This window comes from Mus caroli, chromosome 7 (assembly GCF_900094665.2).
Source record: "Mus caroli chromosome 7, CAROLI_EIJ_v1.1, whole genome shotgun sequence".
Taxonomy (NCBI): Eukaryota; Metazoa; Chordata; class Mammalia; order Rodentia; family Muridae; genus Mus; species Mus caroli.
The window spans coordinates 128,668,376-128,688,522 of NC_034576.1; the positions used below are offsets into that span (position 1 = coordinate 128,668,376).

Here is a 20,147-nt window from a genome sequence, read left to right on the forward strand (position 1 = left end):
TCACTTTGTAGACCAGGCTGGCCTCGAACTCAGAAATCCGCCTGCCTCTGCCTCCCGAGTGCTGGGATTAAAGGCGTGCGCCACCACGCCCGGCTCTTTATCAGTTTTGATGAGATCTACAGCTTTTCATTTCCTGTGGATATATAAGTAAATTTGTGTTCTCAATGCAAAAGTTTAACTGGCTTCTATTCTGATATTAACACATCTTTATAGAGTCCAATCTGTAGCCAGGTGTAGAGCCCTGCTGCCTGCAGTAGTGTGCATTAAATCTCCAATGCTAAGTGACAGTTTTTCAGTCTGCATGTTACTCCATGGCTGAAAAGGCTGGTGATTTTTGCTTCAGGGCCCTGAACCAGGCCCTCAAAGCCATTTCCCAACATTAAGAAATTACCTTGAAATCTCTTTTGACTCTTCGCTCCTGAACCCAATGACAGCCTTTGCTATGTTGCATACACACCCCAGAAAGCCTTTCTCTTTGAGATTTAGGAACCTCTTGCCCCTAGAAATGGCTTGTTTGCTTTTCTGATGCAAAATACTGTATTTCTCTCAGGTGATGCACCAGGCATTTTGAGATCTGAGGCTTTTGGTTTGGTCACAGTCACTTAAGTCTCTTTGTAAGTGACCGTATTTCCAGCAATTGAAACAATTTTGATATATTGGAGACCTCTACCTTTAGCAATAGCTTGACCTATTAGCATGGTACGCGTTAGAACCAGTTTTGGTTATATCCCTTATCCATAGGCACTGCTCAACACCTTTAAAGGTCTGATAAGCTTTTTACATCTAGTATTCAGATTTTCAGACACTTTTTACCCTCAGATTTCAGACTCTTATCAATTGTTTTGCTTCAAGGTCTGATATGACTCAAAAATCTGTCTGCCTCTGCCTCCCAAGTGCTGGGATTAAAGGTGTGCGCCACCACTGCCTGGCTTACTTTTTGTTAAATAAAAACATTTTATTTTCATCATAATACCACTAGAATACATTTACTTTGTTATGAGCAAGTGTGTGTGTGTGTGTGTGTGTGTGTGTGTGTGTGTGTGTGTGTGTAATTTATCTTTCCTCTCTAGTAAGAAAATAATGTTCCTGTGATTTGGAAACCATCTTCACATAAAGTCTTATTTAGAGTCTGGTGGTCCTTGGCTATCATTCTGGCTGCTCTGACAGCTAAGGCAAAAACTCTCAAGTTCAAAGCTACATCACTCCAATCTCTGCCACTGTGGTTATATGGCCGTCTTCCCTCTGCATGCGTTTGCTGCTTCTTATAAGGACACAGTCACTCCTAAAGGTTTTATTCTACTCATGACTTTCATCTGCAAAGGCTCTATTTCCAAATAGGTCATTCACATGCATCACGGATGCAAAAATACAGTTCAGCCCATAGCAGGCAGTGATAGCTTTCCCTTCTTTCTTCCTTCTCTGACCAGATGCCCTTCGCAGGCCCGTCCCATGGCCCTTGTGTCTGCTGATTCTCGAATTGCAGAGCTTCTCACAGAGCTCCATCAGCTGATCAAGCAAACCCAGGTAAGAGCAAAGTCTGGGCGGTGACGCTAAGCTGTATGGAGATGGGTTTGTGTTCAGAGAGACCTCAAGTGCTTGAGCCTTAGCTGTGCAGGAGGTGGAAGGAGGGATTCTTGTGTCTGACTGCTCTTCCTGTTGGGTTTTCTGTCAAGTACAAGATCTCAGGGTTCTTTTTGTTTGTTTAACAGCTGTTTGAAAGCCAGACCTATTGAAAGCATACAGTTTAGTGACCTTTTGTAATTAGTTGTACAACTGGAACCATGATCAGTTTTAGACCACACCCATTAGCCATCACCTCTCTCCTTCCCCTTCCAAACTCCAAGTAAGCACGATGTTCTTACTAGGCAAGACAGTCTGAAGATTTAGTTAACTTCTAGGGTCTAGTCAGTGTGTGCAGTCTAGACAACCCAGACCTGCTAGCTAACCCTGGGCTGCCTAAATTAAATGCCTGGTCCAAGGCCACATTTCTGAGTTGCAGCTCAGTTGAAAATAAAGCCAGTCACCTTGCCTTAGTTCAAAACTTGTATCAGACAGATTACTATGGCATTATATACTACAGTCTACCACCTTCTGAGATGGGCAGAGTTTTAGAGTAATTCTTACAGGTATTGATTGTACTTCTGGACATAGCTTAGGCTGCTCTCTTACTGGGTCAGGAACAGTCACAGTGCATCATTATATTAAAGTACCCCAGAGACATCCATGGGCTAGAGGTCCATGGACTCCCAGTGTGCCTATGGGGCGCAGCAGCAAGGATGGAAGGCCTTTGTCTTGTGCCAACTCTAGCCCCTGTCTGTTCAAAATACCTACCTGGCCTTATTGGGTTGAGGTTTAAGCTCTTTCTTTTCCCACAATGGATGGTTTTAGAATTGCTTAGCATTTTTTTGGTGGGTCTGCCTGACTCTAGAGGCTCTCACTATTTCTAGATTGACTTCCATTCTTTGCCTTTTCCTATAAGAGAACTCACTTTGATCATCTTATTCTAATTAATAATTGTTTCCTGTGAATGAAGCTCCTCATTCATTATGAATTTGTTAGTGACAATTTTGGAATTTTGTTTTTTTTTTAAAAAAACAAATATAAGAATATGTTTTCATTTTAGTCCCAGGTGTGGGATATGTAGCAAGGACATATAAATGCTAGCGCCCCAAGCGGCAGGGTGGGTTGTGGGCTGTTGGTTAGTTATTGGATGTTGTTGGTTGTGGTTTGTTAAGTAGTTGAGCACAAAAGAAGAAATAATAAGATATCCTGACTTTGAAGATCTAAGGTGCCTCAAGGAACCCAACACCCCAATCAGCAGAAGGTAGTCTTAGCGTTGCCCCTCTGATCCCTGACTTTATTAAGGGCTCTCTTTCCTCTCCCCTCTATCCTTTTTTCTCTCCTATCTGGTGTTAGGGGATTGGAAGGGTCGAAGACCCACAAAGTAGCAAAAGACTGGCTACAATTTGTCTTCTTTCCACAGTGCACAGGACTTCTTTTCCCAAAGCGGCTTTCTTCCCTGTTTACTCTGCCACTCATGTTGCATATGTATACGAATGACCTAGGTATGGTAAGGGTGTGTGTATCATACCCCAGAATGTACCGCGCCTCACTCCGGTACTAGAAGGTGATAATCACGCACCTGTAATTTGTCCTGAGTGAGTGCCAGGGAATTGAATCTGCCTGGTGCACTAATCTTTTTTTTTTTCAGACTTATTTTTATTTTATGATTAAAGGTGAGTGCCTACATGTTCTTTACATGCATACCTGGTGCCTCTCGAGGCCAGAAGAGGTCATCAGTTACAGAACCTTTGTCCTCCGAAATAGCAGCCAGTGCACCTAACTGCTGAGCCATCTCTCCACCTCCTATATTTTAAAATAGCTTTTATTTTTCATTCACAATAGAGAGTGGTATATGTTTGTGCCTGTAGCATACTGTGACATGTTAGGCATGTCATTGCTCGGTTTTGTTCATTATTACCAGGGACTTGCCAAGCATTTGCTCATGGAAGTTGTGTATGTGTTTGTGTGCGGTTTGTTTTGAGACAGTGTCTCTCTATGTAGGCCTGGCTAGACTGCAACTTGCTATGTAGACCAGGCTGGCCTAGAATTTATAGACCTATCTGCCTCTCCTTCTCAAGTGCTAGACTAGAAGGCATGTGTCATCATGCCTGACTTACTGACGTTTAGTCACACACTGGTTGTTCTGCTGGCTCACATGGTCCAAGGAGCCAGTGGGGGAGTATTTCAGATAATATCCTTTGTAGTAAGTGTACCCTGAAAAATAAGAGGCATAAAATACTGGCACATATCTGCCAAGTGAAAGATCCTGGTAGGTTACATATGTTTCATTCCAACTGTGTGGCAATTCCAGAAAAGAGGAAACTAGAGAAAGTACAGATACTGCCAGAGCATGGGACGGGATGTGAGGCTAGCAGGAGCGTGGAGGGTGTTTAAGAGGTAGGACTCTTGTGTGTAATGCTGCGACCATAGAGATGCCTGAGGCATCTGTCAGATCTCACAGGGCAGTGTACCACAGAGGGGGCGTTATGTAAACAGTGGGCTTTTCTTAGTGTAGAAGGTCTGCCTCATGGCCTTTTGACCTCATTCTTACAGGAAGAGCGGTCGAGAAGTGAGCACAACTTGGTGAACATCCAGAAAACCCACGAGCGGATGCAGACAGAGAACAAGAGTGAGTAACTCAGGGCAGGAGAGAAAGGAGGTGGGGAGGAGCTGCAGCTAGGAACAGGACCTTACTGTGTCTCAAAAGCGATTTTTGCTGTATCTGCATATTCCAAAGTTGTTCTTTAGCGTTGTTATTCCTTTTGGCTGAGTGACCTAAAGTGGCAGGGACTGATGACAGACTGCCCTGCACCAAAGGACCCCAGAGACCCTCAGCTCAGGACTAGAAAGACAGTCGTGTGTGCAGGAGAACTGACCCTTACAGCAGAGCTCCCCTACGGCCTCTGCATATGCCCCAAGACAGGCCACGCCCTGTGCCTGCTGCTTTCTAGTTAGAATACTTTGGACAATGCATATTTCTCAGTACGGTTCCCAGTAACTGTCATGGTGTGTTAGGTACCAGGTTAGGATGCTTTTCAGGAACGATGATGCTGTATTTACCATATGGAAATGTGATCATGCTGAACAGGGAGCCCATTTTAAATGTGTGTGTTCATCAGGCACCATTCACTCTTTCCAGTTTTCGTTTGTTTGTAGACACAGTACACTATGTAGCCCTGGCTGTCCTAGACCTTATTGTGTATGCCAGACGGGCCTTAAACTCGTAGATATCCACTTGCCTCTGCAAGTACTGAGATTAAAACAAATATAACATCTGATATGCCCAGCTTTTTTTTTTTTTTTTCCTTGAGTGATAGAGCTTAGTTCCTGGTATTTGCAAGCAAAGCAAGTACTTTCCATCCTAAGCCATCTTACTAACCTCCTGGAAGCTTAACCTCCTGGAAGCTTGTTTAAACTCTTATAAGCCTAGGATCCAGGCCCTGGCCTCCAAGCCTCTTCAAGCTTGGATTCTGGTATCCTGGAATCAAGACCACATACTGCCACCTCCTCTTGCTCATAATTCCTTATTCTTGTGTTTATAGTTTCTCCTTATTACCGGACAAAGCTTCGGGGCCTCTACACAACCGCCAAGACTGATGCGGAGGCCGAGTGCAAGTAAGTACCACCTTCAGGGTGCTACTGCTCTCTGGTCCCTGTCCTCCGGGGCTGGACCACATATGCTCTGAGACCATGGCCCCTACTTGCCTTCTTTCTGTGAAGAGGGTCCTGCTCAACCTCTCCCATTGCTTAAACCTTCCCAAGCTCTTGCTTCATTACCCAGTCTTTCCCTTTAGCTTATTGCTTTATAGATGGCAGTAAAGCAAGCCATGTCCCCACATACAGTTTTCTAGTCATATGACCTGGCAGGCAGGCAGCTGAATTTCTGTTGCCTTGTCCTTAAAATCAGAGTAATGACTCTACTGGACTGTGAACATACAGTGGGATTATGTGGTGATAATATCAGATACTACAAACTGTTTGACCCTCCCCTGCTATGGATACAGACAAATGCAGCCTGTAATGGTAATAAGGACCACTGGGTGACATGGCTGTACTCCGGGTACCATTCCAAGTGCTTTCTTAACTTTTTTATTTGTTGATACTGAGTCACACCATGTAGCGTTGGCCTGGAACTAACCACGTAGACCAGGCTGGCCTCCAACTCACAGAGCTTGGCCTCCTTCTGCCTCCCTAGTACTGGGATTGAAGATGTGCACCACCATGTCTGGCCCAAATACTTCATATATTTATTCACTTCACTTGATCCCCAAGGCACTCCTTGTTGTAGTTTATAGTGTTGTCCCAGTTTATTGTCAAGGAAGCTGAATTATGGAGGGAGTACAAAATCTGCCAAAACCCATACAACTTGGAAATGGGAAGCCTGGTTTCTAAGGCGGAAGTCCACAGAACTCTGCTAGGTGCTGAGCAGGTCCTCTACGGCACACTTATTTTTTATTTTATTTTATTTTATTTTTTTTTAAGATTTATTTATCATATATTTTATGCATATGAATACACCACCACTGCTCTCTTCAGACACACCAGAAGAGGGCATCAGACCCCATTACAGATGGTTGTGAGCCACCATGTGGTTGCTGGGAATTGAACTCAGGAAGAGCAGTTGGTGCTCTTAACTGCTGAGCAATCTCTCCAAACCCATACTTATTTTTAAATGAACACATCTCATAGGATTCTGACAGAAGTTACAGCTAATGTGGCATTATGTGTAGCCAATTCTCTTTACTATTTTTTTTTTAAAGACAGGGACAGGGTTTCTCTGTGTAGCCCTGGTTATCTTGGAACTTGTTCTGTAGATCAGGCTGGCCTCAAACTTAGAAATTCACCTCCCTTTGCCTCCTGAGTGCTGGGATTAAAGGCATATGCCACCTCTGCCAGGCTCTCTACTTTTTAAAGCAGGTTGTAGCCAGAAAATTAACTTTAAGCCTTCCTAAGAAGTGTTTGCCTGATGTTTTTTAGTGATGACTGCATTTTGAGGACCCTAAGGCTGCCAGCTATGAGATAAGAACTAGAGTAGCCCTATGTGGCTCAGTTCACAAGGGCTTCCTGTATCTCAGGCCTCAGGAAACCAATAAAGCCTAAAGCTGCAATCAAAAGAAGGGTTGGGGCGGGGTTCAAGGCCAGTTAAGACCAAATCCAAGGTGGTAATAAGTGAGTGGGACATGGTAGAAGGGTAGGGAGAAAAGGCTGGCTCAGGAACAGCAGTCTTGGAGGTTCACTAGGGAGCTAGTTTGCAGATGGGAAGATCAGGTTGCCAAAGTTTCTAGTGTGTATGGAGGGATCTGACATGGGTCTCCATGTGAGGCTGGGGCACAGAACAGACAATGACCACTCACCTGGGCTAGTGGAGCTTGCAGAAGGCAGATGCTGTGTGTGTTTGTTTTCCCTTTTGTAGTACATACTACACAAGCTCTGTATCATTGAGTCACATCCCCAGGTCTTCATCTGAGGGTAAAAAGCAAGCTGCCCCTTCCTCTCCTGACTGCTGGCAGAGTGAAGACTTACACAGGAGTTTGGTATGAAATGTCTGTTATGACTCACCCAACATTCAGCACTTAGAAGGCGGTTAGGTAAACATGGGCCTACCTTGAAGTCTTTTTGCTAATTCAGGCTTTTAGGCTCTTAAACAATATTTAAACACTCCCAACCTAGCAGCTGGAAGAGAAAAAGCAAAAGAGATGAGGCAGCCAGGTCCAACCACTCTCAAACTAGGTCAGACAAACTCATGCCACTGGGTGATATGTAGTCAACACCATACTGTTTCTTATGTATCATATAAATGTTTAATATTTATTATATATCATATCTATTGAGACATGATTATAAAACTGTAATCATCTCAAAATTAGGACATCAGTTCAGATATAAAACTGTGACCCAGAAAACTTATGTTTCACCATGAGACAGGTCCTGTTCTAGTGCAGATCTCCATTGCTCAATGTCTTGTCTCCAGTCTTCTTTGATCTGGACCAGTCTCTTTGATCTTGGTTCAGTCTCTCTTATCCCTCTGTGACTTGACCTTCTGTGGGTTATAGGTTAGTTATTCTGTAGTAGTCCTTCCCATGGGTGTGCTCAGTGCTTCCTGACTTCTCCGTTCAGGTTCAGGTTTGACGCCTGAGCTGCAGGTGTCTGTAGCACAGTAACGACTTTCTGTTAGAAAGTTACTATTTGTCTCCTTGCTTGATGTGGGATCTCCCAGGTTTCTGTTCTCCATTGTGTAATCACCAAATGTCTTGTGGGGAAATGCTTTGTGACAGTTTTGAACATCCCCTTTCACAGTAACTATTAGTGAAGACCCTTTGTTGTTTTCCTGAAGCACTGGGCTGGACTCTTGATGGGTTTTATTGTTTCTTTTGATGTCATGTAGACTGAAGTTTTGGACTTAGGACATAAAACTGTGTTTTCCAAGCAGGCCCACAGCTACATCAGCCTTTCACAGTATTTTTGGCCTCCTGACTATCATTCTTTGCTTTCTGGGGTGCCAGCACTCATGAGCTATAGCTTTGCCAAGGGTTTGTGGAAACAGAATAAAAGTGACCCACAGCCGGGAGGCAGAGGCAGGCGGATTTCTGAGTTTGAGGCCAGCCTGGTCTACAGAGTGAGTTCCAGGACAACCAGGACTACACAGAGAAACCCTGTCTCAAAAAAAGAAAAAAAAAAAAAAAAAAGTGACCCACAGTGGAGTTGTTCCTGCTGATTAACACTGAAGCCTTCTCCGTGAGATTTCACAAGACCTGAGAGAAGGCAGTTTCTGGAGAAGCTGTATGCTATCTTCTGCCAGCTTGGAGGCCAGGCAGCCAGACCACACAGGAGTGGGAATGGCTTCAGTCTTAGAAGAATGAGTCCCTGCAACCTGGGGCCCACACTGAGCTGGGCTCGTCTGTTATTTACTCCTTACTGTATTGGAATTCCCAGAAGAAGCAACTTAATGGGAAGAGGGGTTTATTTTGGTTTCATGCTTTGAGAGGGCTGTCTTTATGGGAGGGAAAGCATGGCAACAGGAACATGAGGCTGCTGGTTACATTGTACTCAGGAAGCAGAACTCAAGAAGAGCCGCATCTTACCAGCCGGCTTCCTTTAGCAAGGCCCCACTTCCTGAAGGATCCTGAACCACTGCCAAAAGTTCCAGCTAAGGACCACCTGCTCAAACACACGAGCCTGTTAGGGAGTGGTATACTCAAATCAGACATCCCTCCTTGTCATTCAGGCCAGAACTTTGGCCAGATTCCTGCAGGGTTGGGTAGAGTGGTGTCAGTGACCTCTCAGTCCCCCCGCTTTCTTAGGGTTGTCTCTACCTTCTGCTACATCGCCATTTGTGCTTTTTGGTGGTGGTGTTTGTTTCTGTTTGTTGGTTGGTTTTTTGAGACAAGATTTCTCTGTGTAACTCTGGCTGTCCTGGAACTTGCTTTGTAGACCAGGTTGGCCTGGAACTCAGACATACACCTGCTTCTACCTACCGAGTGCTGAGACTAAAGATGAGCCACCATGCCTGACTGCCATTTATGCGTTGAAAAACAGGGCTGGGGACAGTGCTCAGTGGAAGAGCAATTGCCTAGCTTGCAAGTGGCCCTTGTTTGGATCCCTAGCACTGAAAAAAAAAAATGTAGCCATTGGTTAGTTAACATTCTGAGACTTGTCATTGATGAATCCCATGGCGTGACTATCACAGGGCATTGACATAAACTTTGATTTATTTATTGACACTCACTGTGACACTCACATTCTGAGAATGTGAGATGTGTGAATATGAGATGTGTGTCACAGTTATTTCTATACTCCAGTGTGATTGTATATGACTGTACATGCCCTGCTTGTATATGACTGTTTGTGTAGAGCATGTAACATGTTACACCATGACATTAAACTGTCTGTTGTAGAAATTTTTAATCCCAGGCTGAGGTTTCTACCCTGCCCTTGACCATTTAGTTCCTGGATAAAACACACACATCCTTTATGTTTACAACAAGCCTTAAACAGCACAAGAGCTGTGCAGATATCTCTCTACCCTCTATGCTATTAGAATCTACTTTCCTATTGATAACCCTGAGTTATTACTATGTTTCATCTGGGCTGCTCTTAACTCCAATTGGCCAGCCCTTGGGGCCACATTTTCATGACTCACCTAACCCAAGGCAGCTTTTCTCTTCTGCCTTTTTCCCTACTTGTTCTCTTCTAACCCTAAACCCCGCCTATGTCTCTTCTGCCTAGCTATTGGCTGTCAGCATCTTTATTCACCAATCAGAAATAATTTGAATCACGTAGCTCACTTAGGTCTACATGGGGGCAGCACTTAGCATTACAATACACAGTAAAAGACCAAACCTCAATTGTTGGCAGGGGTGTCGTGAGCAGTAAAATTTGTTCACCTATATTATAATCCTGTGGGGCTGCTGTCACAGAATTGTAACACATACAGACCTGTTGACTGAGCTACCTGGAGTAGTACTCACTTCTCTTTAGGGTCTGTATGTTTTTTCTTTTTATTAATATTTTGTATGTGTGGTATATATATGTTTATGTGGTGTGTACATGTATTTTTGTAGGTTCCCAGGCATGTGAGATGAGTGTGCATGTAAAGACCAGAGGCCAGCATTGGGTATCTTCCTTGATTATTATCCACCTTAGTTTTTGAGACAGGGTTTCTCATTGAATGTGGGACTCATTGATTTGGCTAGGCTGTTTGGCTAATGGGCTTCGAGGATCTGATTGTCTCTATGGTAACTCAATGCTGGAATTACAGAAACACACCATGATGTCTGGCTTTCACATAGGTGTTGGGAATCTAACTCAGATCCTCAGGCTTGCACAACAGGTACTTAACTCATCGTACCATCTCCGTAGTCTCTCCTTTTGTGTTGGACGCAAGGTCTCACTCTAGCCCAGGCAAACCTGGAACTCATTGCAGCTAAAATAGCATCAAATTCACAACATAATTGCTGTAAACTCCTGAGTGTTGAGATTCGGTGTCATCCAGCACACCCACAGGATTTGAAGTTTTCATCATAGACTTGGTCTAGGAGGCCACACTGCCACGATGCCTGTGCTGAGTGCCTCTCTCACCCAGCATTCTTTTCTCCCTTCCCTGCCTAGCATCCTCCGCAAAGCACTGGATAAGATAGCTGAGATCAAGTCTCTGTTGGAAGAGAGGCGGATTGGTGAGTGGGAGAAAACACAGGGCATTTCTTTACCAGGCAAGGTGGGGGCTCATGGGACAATAGTCATGGCTCCTAGCAGGGGGAACATAGGACCTAAATTGATATGGTCACCCCACAGAGCTGTCTGGCACAGACTCAGAGGCAGAGAGTTTGCCTAGTTCTCTACCCACCCCTCCTACTGCCCTTAGTCACTCAGCCAGAGCTGCTCATCTCTTTCCTTCCTGTACTGTTCTCTATGGTACGCTTTGGTGACAATCTGTCACCCTTTGTATTCCCAGGCCAGCTACACATTTGAAACTTGCTTAGCCCCCAGCCTTCCAGGCTTCCTCAGGTTCTGTTGCCTTGGCTTCCTGACCTCCGCCTTACCGCAGAGGCAACTCTTTACCCTTACTGTGACCGTGGTAGCGTTTTTGTTTGTTTTCAGTTGAAGAGGGCGATGAGCTGAGTGTGAGGAGGCCTAGGATCCACACTAGATAATCTGTGCAGCCTTTGCTAAAGTTACATGCACTGGTAGAAAGGAGATAAAGATAGGTATACATTTCAGGAATTGTCACTGGCCCAGCACCTCAGTCAGGGGACAGAATGTAACCTGCATACTGGAAGGCCCCCTGTGCACTGTTTTAGTTCCTCTCCATGAAGGTGCCCACTGTCCTGACATCTCACCCATTTGGTAGTTAGACCTGTCAGTCAGTTCCTTAGACTCAGCCTTAGATCTGTTAAGAAGGGATGTGGATGAGTTTGGGGGAGTCCTGGTACAAAGTGCTCCAGCTCAGAGCAGTTGCTGGGTGTGACTGGGTCAGGTACCATGCACAGGACCTCAGGGGTTCACTTGCTTCCCACAGCGGCCAAGATCGCAGGTCTCTACAATGACTCAGAGCCCCCACGGAAGACCATGCGCAGAGGGGTGCTGATGACACTGCTGCAGCAGTCCGCCATGACCCTGCCCCTCTGGATCGGGAAGCCTGGTGACAAGTGAGGGCAGGAACTAGCCAGAGAGGGATGGTGTTGGGGGGCCAGACTAACAGGCTTTCTCTACAGGCCCCCACCCCTCTGTGGAGCCATTCCAGCCTCAGGGGACTATGTGGCCAAACCTGGAGACAAGGTGGCTGCTAGGGTGAAGGCTGTGGAAGGGGATGAACAGTGGATCCTAGCTGAAGTAGTCAGTTACAGCCATGCTACCAACAAGTGAGTGTGTGCCTGACTGCATTCATACCACACCAGAGGGTGCTGGGCGGTGCTCCCTCAAGCTTCTTCAGCCCCTTTCCATCCCCTCTCATTCCCCACTCCCAGATAAAAACTGTGCCTTCTGTTCCAGCACTCTTTCCCTTCTGTTTGCCCACAGGTATGAGGTAGACGACATTGATGAAGAAGGCAAAGAGTGAGTGTCCAGGTGGGGAGCAGGGGAGTCACCAAGTTTCTGAGAGAAGCGTCCCTGGTCACGGTCTATATTGTTCCCCCAGGAGACACACCCTGAGCCGTCGGCGCATCATCCCACTGCCCCAGTGGAAAGCTAACCCTGAGACAGACCCTGAGGCCTTGTTCCAGAAGGAGCAGCTGGTGCTGGCCCTATATCCCCAGACCACCTGCTTCTACCGTGCCCTGATCCACACCCCACCACAGAGGGTAAGGAGCCACCATGGAAGGTCTTTGATGATATCAGGCCCTTAAGGGGTAGTCATCTTCATTCTTTAGAATGCTGCCGTCTTCTTGTCCTTTATCTCCTGCACATAGGCTGCCCTGGTAGTACCAGACCCCTTGACTCCAGAGTAGAGAGGAAAGCTGGAGAGGTGGGGAGACAGGGCTAGGGCTCAGGGCAAGGAGAGGCTGCCCTAGCCTAGAAGCCCCTTGACCCTTCCTGTGTGTGTTCTCAGCCTCAGGATGACTACTCAGTCCTGTTTGAAGACACCTCTTACGCAGATGGCTACTCCCCTCCCCTCAATGTGGCCCAGAGGTACGTGGTGGCTTGTAAGGAGCCCAAGAAAAAGTGAATCGGGCTGGTAGGCTTGAATTTGCCACTGCCAACCTCATGGGAGAAGGCTACAAAGGAGTTCCTATGATCAAATAAATACTCTTCCCTCTCACCATGTCTCCTGGGCCTCACTACGTCAGACCCTCTTGCCATCCTCCATCAGGCACGTGGGATTGATGGCCGCAAGAGGGAGAAGGTCCAGTCAGCTCCCAGTGGCATTTATTTGTTCAGGTAAAAATACGGTTTATCTTACTATTTTTGCATGTTTGTACTTTAGGTTCTTTTTCAGTGTTAGGACTGATGGCTTTCCTGACATGTTGATAAGACCCTCTGCCTCAGCTACATCCCCAGTCCTATTCTCTTAGCTCAGATTTCCTCTAGGCATACAACAAATAAATTGAACACATCACATTTTTCTCTTGAGATCATGATGGGCTGTGTCAGCTTGCCTTGGTTCCCAGTATAGCCATATCCACTCATACTTGACAGCGGAACGTGAAGTCACAACCTGCCATTATCTTGGCATAGTGGGCATCAAAGCGCTCATTCTGGGCTACAGTGAAGGTATTTTTCCAGTCCCCAATGGTACCTGGAGAGAGAGACAGACACTAAGACTATAGATTCACAGCCACAGGAGAGGACCCTTGTGACTAGGAAGATTTTGTTGGCTACATCCAACCACCCTTCCCCAAGTACTTCAAATGCCCATCCAGGTTCCTACGAACCTTTCCTCATGAAGGGAGAAACAGTGTGGTCCATAACTTCAACTGGGATGGTTGTGTAGTTAGCCATGGGGTTCTCCTTCATTTTCTTGAAAGATGTGTGGTGAACAATTAAATCCACAGTCTCCTCAGGTAGAGAGTGCCCCAAAAACTCTAGAATCTTCTTGATCTCCCTTTTGGGATCCTGGAGCAGGAAGAGGATCTCAGTTTGGGTGTCAGTAGAACAAGATGGGAGGGTCACTCGCAGGGAGCAGGTCACTTCCACTAAGGAACCCTCAGACTTGATGCCTTGACTCTGAACCTCTTACCCTGGGGCAAAATAGGTGGCTTCCTACCCCGCCATCTTGGCATGATCACTGTAGGTTCCTTCTGGGAGAGAACAGGGATAGACTTTGATCTCTGGTGCCCAGGCTTTGCACCTCTGGAACAGGGAGAAGCAAGAGCAGCAAGCCACCTGATCAGTGGTGGCACATATGACTGACACCTACTGCAAGATAGGGGCTGTGCAGCCTTCTCTGCTGAGCTGTGCTGTGGTCCTGAGCAGGAGGTAGGGCCAGGACAGGGCCAGGAAGGTTCCCACCCAGCAGGTGTGACAGGGGAGGAAGTGGAGCAGGCAGGCTCACCTCCTTCATGTCTTCATAGAAGAGATAGAGAACAGGGTGAGTGCGTCTCAGCTCCCACCACTCCTTCACGTGCTGGTACCACGACCCATAGGACACTGGGAGAGGAGAGGGTGTGGGCACAGGCCTTGTGAGCCGCAGCTGTGCCCCTCAGGTCCAGACCCTCCTTGCTGCAGACTCAACCCACCTTTCCCATCCATGAAGTTCTCCAAGAAGCTTTCCCAGGTGCCTGGATCAGGGTGCAGCTTGGCCATTTTGTAGAAGTTATAATAGGAGACAACCACATCCTTTGCATTTCGGGCAATGTAGATCACCTGCAGGGGAAGCCGACCCCCAGTTCTGCTTTCTTCCCCTGCCTTCCTGTCACCCTTCACAAGACCAAATGAGGTGGTGGGACCTTCTAGCACTTGGGGATTTCCCAGCACTTCTTTTTGGGATGGCAGAAGAGAAAACAGGACTGGCAGTTGAGTTGTTGAGATCTCATCGTATGGGCATCATTGTCCTAAGATTGTACCTTCCCTGATACCAAAGTCCTGGCTATTTGTTGAACTGTTTTATCTGACTCCTTTGTTGTCAGCACATCCACGTGGTAAGTCAGTATCCCAGCAGCCTCCGTGTGTGTCCTGTGAACACCTAGACTCTGCATCTCTAAAGAGTTCCATTTTCCTTGTTATCGGAGCCCTTCCAGAGTGACAGCCAGTAACCCTCCATATGAGATGAAATAGGGCTTGAATAGTTCCACAATTCCCAGAAGAACAAACCAAAGCTATGATGACCCCCAAAGCCCCCTTGCATCCTCTCACCCCCCCCCTTCCATTCCTTCTTTCTTTTTCTCTGTCTTTTTGAGTGAGACATGGTCTTGAACTTGCTGTGTAGCCAGTTGCTCCCAGTCCTTCTGCCTCTACTTCCCACATGCTGAAAAGCACTACCATAACTGGGGTTTTCTGTTGGTTGGTTGTTTTTACCTTGATCTTTTGATCCAGCATACTCTGAGGGAGTAAGGACAAGGGCAGATGTGTCTTAATGATCCGTGGGGCTGGTGTCTCTTTCAGAGTTTCAAGACCTAAGTTGAACAAGGAACTTTGTTAAACTGGGGCCCAGTCCTACCTTTTTCCACTTGTCTCTAGCACCCCCATGCACATACCTGAGGGAACCCCTGGGCAGCCGAACTCAAGGAAGGGTATCCGGGTATAGACGGGGGCCCGGCCACACTTATCTAGCTTGCCACCCTGATAGATCATATCCACGATCTCACTCATCCAAGTAGTGCCTGGAAGGGAGGAGCAAGAGGTGAGCGAGGCTCAGAGTCTTGACCTGCTTACCAAGGAGTGTGTGTGGTGGGGACCACTGCTCGCTCACCAGACTTTGGGTACGTGCTGATGAGCACGTCATCAGGCCAGGCTGTGAAGTTCTGGCATTGCTCCATTGTCTCCGCAAAGTAGTTGATGAGTGGGATTCCCTTCACAGGCACCAGTGGTTTACGCAGGAGGTCCATGTTGCTGCATTGAGAACAGAGTAAAACCCACTTCTCTAGCAAGTCCACAGTACCATGTGTTAAATGATTTAAGACTGGGATCCTGGGGCTTTGGCAGAGCCCACCAAAGTGACAGGTAGATCTGGGATCAAAGGCAAATCTATCTCCACCAAAAGTCGCCACTGTGTTATATGTCTGATCACCTGTGGAACATTGTTCCATGTCCCTAGTGCCCAAGCATACATAGTCCGGGCATTAAAGCACTCTGAGGTAGAATCAGTCCAATGTGTGCTGTTTCCTAGGATATTCCAGCTCACACATGAGAAGGCGTCAGGCACCAGCCGAGTCTCTTCACTACCTCCTAGTGTAGCTACAGGCCATGGCCTCTCCATTTTTTTTTTTCCCCTTGGACTTCTTGTTATCTTCAGAAATGCCTCAGCCCATCTAGAACTGATATCCTATTTTGCTCTGAGACAAATATAGCCAATTTAGCTATTAAGCTTGTTGCAAGGTAGGGAGAGACTTTCTATTAAAATAAAAAGGATTCTAAAACAAACCAGAGCGGAGGGGAACTCAGACAAACTACAGTTGCTCTTCTGAGGTGGGGTATGCATGGAGAAAGCAGAGAGGCTAGAGGCCCAGGCAGCAGTCAGGCAGACTAATCAAAGTGTAGGAACTAGCTGGCACTTGAAGAGCAGTGGAACCAGTATCTGGGCAGGACAAGGTGGCCACCCCACTCTGCCACTCACCTGGGGTTCTGAGCCATGCTTTCCCCGGCGCTCAGTGGTAGAGATCTTTGTGTAGGCGTTGCAATGTGGGGAATGCAGAATTGGTCTTTGAGCTGGAGATTTTATGTCCCAAGTGGGAGGAAGTGGAAACAGTTCTAGGACTGGCTGTTCTCCAGAAACAAAAAGGGGAGGAGGTGGAGTGGGGCGGGGTTCTGTTATCCCTACTGTGGACTGTGGGTTTAGCCTGTTCAAAACAAAACAAAACACCAATCAGGCCTCAGCAAGGACAGTGGGTTTCTTTTGCTCTGCTTCTGACTCCTTCCTAACTTACCTAAACTTAAGGTAGAACAATGGGGCTTTTCTAATTAACCCATTCTGGCATAGGGAAGAAAGCCAGATGGGGACACCTGCTGGCTCCAAGCCAGTCTTGAGGACACCTTGGGCTTCGATCAGAGCAACCACAGCAATACCTGGAACCTCTGACGTCAGGGAAAGTCCAGAATGATGGGAAGGAGCAAGGTCAAGGAACTAGAGGTGCAGCAGAGTTGGAGGGGTGCTCATGGGAGTGGGAGTGTAAAGGCCCTGGAAGGTGCCCCTGCCTTCATGGCTCTAGTCTACCTCATCCAGTACCACACGTGACTGGTGGAGATCAGTCCCTAGAAAGGTTTTCACCCTCTGCAAAGACAAGAGGCTGCAGCTGGGAGAGACACACCTCCAGGAGTGAGGAGAACACTGCCCCCTTGACCTCTGTCTGCTGTTAGAGTGAAGATGCAATATCAAGCTGCACTGGGGCTGCAGAGGCTCCTGTACCACAGCTGTGCACCTCCTGACCCTTACAGAGTTGTCATCTCAGAAGAGAGCTGTGCAAAGCTGGGCATCAGGACAAGACTTCCCATTTCTCTGGGGGAAATTGTGTTTGTTGAGACTCTGTAGACTGATGACAGGACGGCTCCGAGGTGTGACTGAGGGGAGGGTTTTACTGTAGATGCTAGGGGGAGTTCAGCCATAGTGACCTGGAAGAGTCCAGAGAGAAAGAAGTGGACTGAATATGACCAGAAGACTGGACTTGGCCATGAGAAGTGGGTTTGGGCATGGGATAGCAAGAGATGAAGACAAGGACGAGGACTTGGAGAATGGGGTTGGGGGTGCGTAGCTGAGATAGCTGGGTTATAAGGACAGTGAGAAGCTGGTAGAAAGGGAGCCTCTGAGCCAGGGGAGCGAGAGGAGCCAAGATGCCAGCATGGACTTTGAATGGTGTAACAGGTTCTTGGGACACTGATGGAGCCTGGAGCCAGCATGCCTTTTAGTGTGCTAATAGGCACCACAGATCTGTTCCTTCTGCTAGGATAAAGGAATGGCTCCTTTAGTAGAGGAGAACTGCTTCGCAAGATCCTAAAGAAAGGAGGCTTTGGAACTGACAGAGACAAGGTCTCACACTGGAGCCTAGGCTGACTAGGAATTCACCATGTAATCCAGGGTGGACTTGACCTTGTGGCAATTCTGCTCCAGCATGTCAAGTGCTAGGATTGCAGGTATGAATATATATGTTCATATATTCATATTCATATATTCTGTCATCTTTTTTCTTGTGGGTGGGCATTTGGATCCAGTGCCAGGCCTTAGAGCCATGGGATCTACTAGCATGCACCTAGGAAGAGAACTAGTGCCAGTGGAGAGGGGATCCGCTCAGAACTTGGTACCTATACAGAGGGCCACCAGCAGAGCCGCATCGCTGGAGGGACAGTGTTGAGTTACCGCTCAGAACTGTATCTTTCCCAACATTTTGCTCGCAGGTTACAGACTGGAAAGCTTTGCTGGTACACCTGCTGCCACTGAAGCAGGGAGGAAGAAGAATAAAGACCAAAGGGTCCAGCTTTGGACCAGCAGGATAGCTCAGATGGTAAAGGCACTTGCTGCCAAGCTTCATGATCTGAGTTCAATCCACAGGACTCTTACAATGAAAGGAAAGAACTGACTGCTACATGACATAAATATGTATACACACTTGCACATAAACAATGTATGTGTGTATGACTTTTATTTTTTTTAATTTAAAGTTCATGTCTTTATCCCCAGAACAAGCTTAAACCTTGAGTCCACATGTGGCATTTTGTGTGAGAGAACTCCTGAGGAATCCATTTTGGCCCTGTGCATACTTAAAAGGTCTGTCTCTACCCTGGTTCTGTCTTGGAAGAGGCATATTGCTTGGCACTAAGATACTTGGGCGGGGGAGTGGGGGCTAAAAACAAGAAGTAATCACAAATCAGTTTTGGGGGGGGAGGGGTTTGAGACAGGGTTTCTCTGTGTAGCCCTGTTTGTCCTGAAGCTCACTCTGTAGACCAGGCTGGCCTCAAACTCAGAAATCCACCTGCTCTGCCTCCGAAGTGCTAGGATTAAAGGCGTGCGCCACCACTGCCCAGCCACAAATCAGTGTTACTAGCTATAGTTCCTGGGAGGTCAGTGGCTGTGTAAAGATTTGTGGATTAGAAGACTAGATAAACCCAATGGGAAGATTGACTGCTGGTGGCCCCACCCTCTTTAGCTAAAAGTAAGGTGACTAAAGACTGCCAACTCTTAAAGTGAGGGATATCACCTACCCTTTGTGTGTGTGTGCAGTTTTGTAGGAACGGGAACAGAATCGCAAGAGGGTAAGAGATGGCACAAGCTCATGACTACCTCAGCTGTGCAGATGTATGGGAAACTCCACGCAGCGCCTGCCTGCAGGGAGTTTGATGTTAAGCTAGAGTAGAAGGTACTAAGATGGGTCCTCTAGTACTAGATCTCAGTCACTCAGAAAGCATATCTGGGCTTAGACACCAGCAGCCCCAAAGTATACAAGCTGAGGAGTCTCTGAAGTGAAATGAGAATCTGCAGTTTTCTAGTACACAAGAAAGAGGGATTGTAACTGTTGAGGGACTGACCTTTGAACACTCCGGACTCAGCGCCAGTTTAAACAGAATAAAGTGGGAAAATCTCCAACTTAACTGCCTCTCCTGACTTCTGGGCTCCACATTCCAAACCCAGAAGCAGCTACTCCAAGACACTTTTTTTGTTTTTATTTCCCACAACCTTTGTGTTTTCCCTTTCTCTATATTCTTGCTGTTTTTATTTTATTTTACTTTGAGAGGTGTTGTGTAGTTCCCAGTGGTCTTAAACTCTGTACATAACTTGAGGGTGGTCTTGATTCTTGATCCTGCTACTGCCAAGTGCTGGGGTACTAGGCATGTGACACCACTCCCAATTTGATCTTATTTTTTAAAGTTTAGAGGTTTTTTCTCCTCTTATGTTTATCTAATTTTGCTCACATACCTCCTCTTTAGTGTACATTTATTTTATTTTTGCTATTTTCTCTCCTGTTTCCTAACATGTTTTTCTTGTCTTCTGTTTCTTACAGCTATAGATTCCTGTCATAATCAGGAATTGGGGTTTTCTAACCCACCTAGATCATTTAGCTCCGGAATAAAAGACACAAACCGGTATATTTATAATAAGTCTTAGAGCTGGGCAGAGATCAACCCTCTATGCTATTTTGTCTACTTCCCTGTCAATAACCTCGGGAACTCACTTGCCATTTTCTGTCTGGGCCTTCTTCTCCAGCTGGCGGGTCCTCATGACAGTGCTGCCCTGATGCACCTACCCCAGGTCGTCTTCTTCCTTCCTTCTCTCTTTTCTACTCAGACCTGGGAACTGAAGGCCCTCCTACCCCTCTTCTGCCCAGCTGTAGGCTGTCTATAGGATGTCTACAGGCTGTAGGCATCTTTAGTAACCAGTAGTTTTAATTTAAGGAATAAGATTCCACAACAAGCTGGGCGTGGTGGCGCACACCTTTAATCCCAGCACTCGGGAGGCAGAGGCAGGCAGATTTCTGAGTTTGAGGCCAGCCTGGTCTACAGAGTGA

General features: G+C 46.7%; 2 protein-coding genes across 2 annotated transcripts in view; one reads left to right on the forward strand and one right to left on the reverse strand.

The window, feature by feature from the left end:
- Sgf29 (SAGA complex associated factor 29) overlaps positions 1-12,817 on the forward strand; it is a 23,426-nt gene extending 10,609 nt beyond the window's left edge. The window contains exons 2-10 of the mRNA XM_021167300.1: positions 1,428-1,524; positions 4,117-4,192; positions 5,106-5,178; positions 10,672-10,736; positions 11,579-11,708; positions 11,775-11,921; positions 12,079-12,114; positions 12,197-12,359; positions 12,608-12,817. Of these exons, the coding sequence (XP_021022959.1) occupies positions 1,450-1,524; positions 4,117-4,192; positions 5,106-5,178; positions 10,672-10,736; positions 11,579-11,708; positions 11,775-11,921; positions 12,079-12,114; positions 12,197-12,359; positions 12,608-12,724 (882 nt within the window). The 5' untranslated portion in view covers positions 1,428-1,449 and the 3' untranslated portion in view covers positions 12,725-12,817. The remainder of the gene's footprint in view (positions 1-1,427; positions 1,525-4,116; positions 4,193-5,105; positions 5,179-10,671; positions 10,737-11,578; positions 11,709-11,774; positions 11,922-12,078; positions 12,115-12,196; positions 12,360-12,607) is intronic.
- Positions 12,818-12,902: 85 nt separating this feature from the next.
- LOC110298202 (sulfotransferase 1A1) lies at positions 12,903-16,411 on the reverse strand. The gene is made up of 8 exons (XM_021167299.2): positions 16,271-16,411; positions 15,407-15,546; positions 15,192-15,317; positions 15,013-15,110; positions 14,235-14,361; positions 14,051-14,145; positions 13,431-13,611; positions 12,903-13,294 (listed from the first exon to the last, which is right to left on the reverse strand). Exons 1-8 carry the CDS (start codon positions 16,285-16,287, stop codon positions 13,182-13,184), a joined length of 897 nt encoding a protein of 298 aa, XP_021022958.1. The 5' UTR covers positions 16,288-16,411; the 3' UTR covers positions 12,903-13,181.
- Positions 16,412-20,147: the final 3,736 nt, after the last annotated feature.

Bases quoted from the DNA above. Each gene is read 5' to 3' on its own strand.
- LOC110298202 (XM_021167299.2), bottom strand. The intron at 15,318-15,406 runs GTGAGCGAGCAG...CCTCCCTTCCAG, and splicing joins CAGCACGTACCCAAAGTCTG to GCACTACTTGGATGAGTGAG. The intron at 14,146-14,234 runs GTGGGTTGAGTC...CTCCTCTCCCAG, and splicing joins GAACTTCATGGATGGGAAAG to TGTCCTATGGGTCGTGGTAC.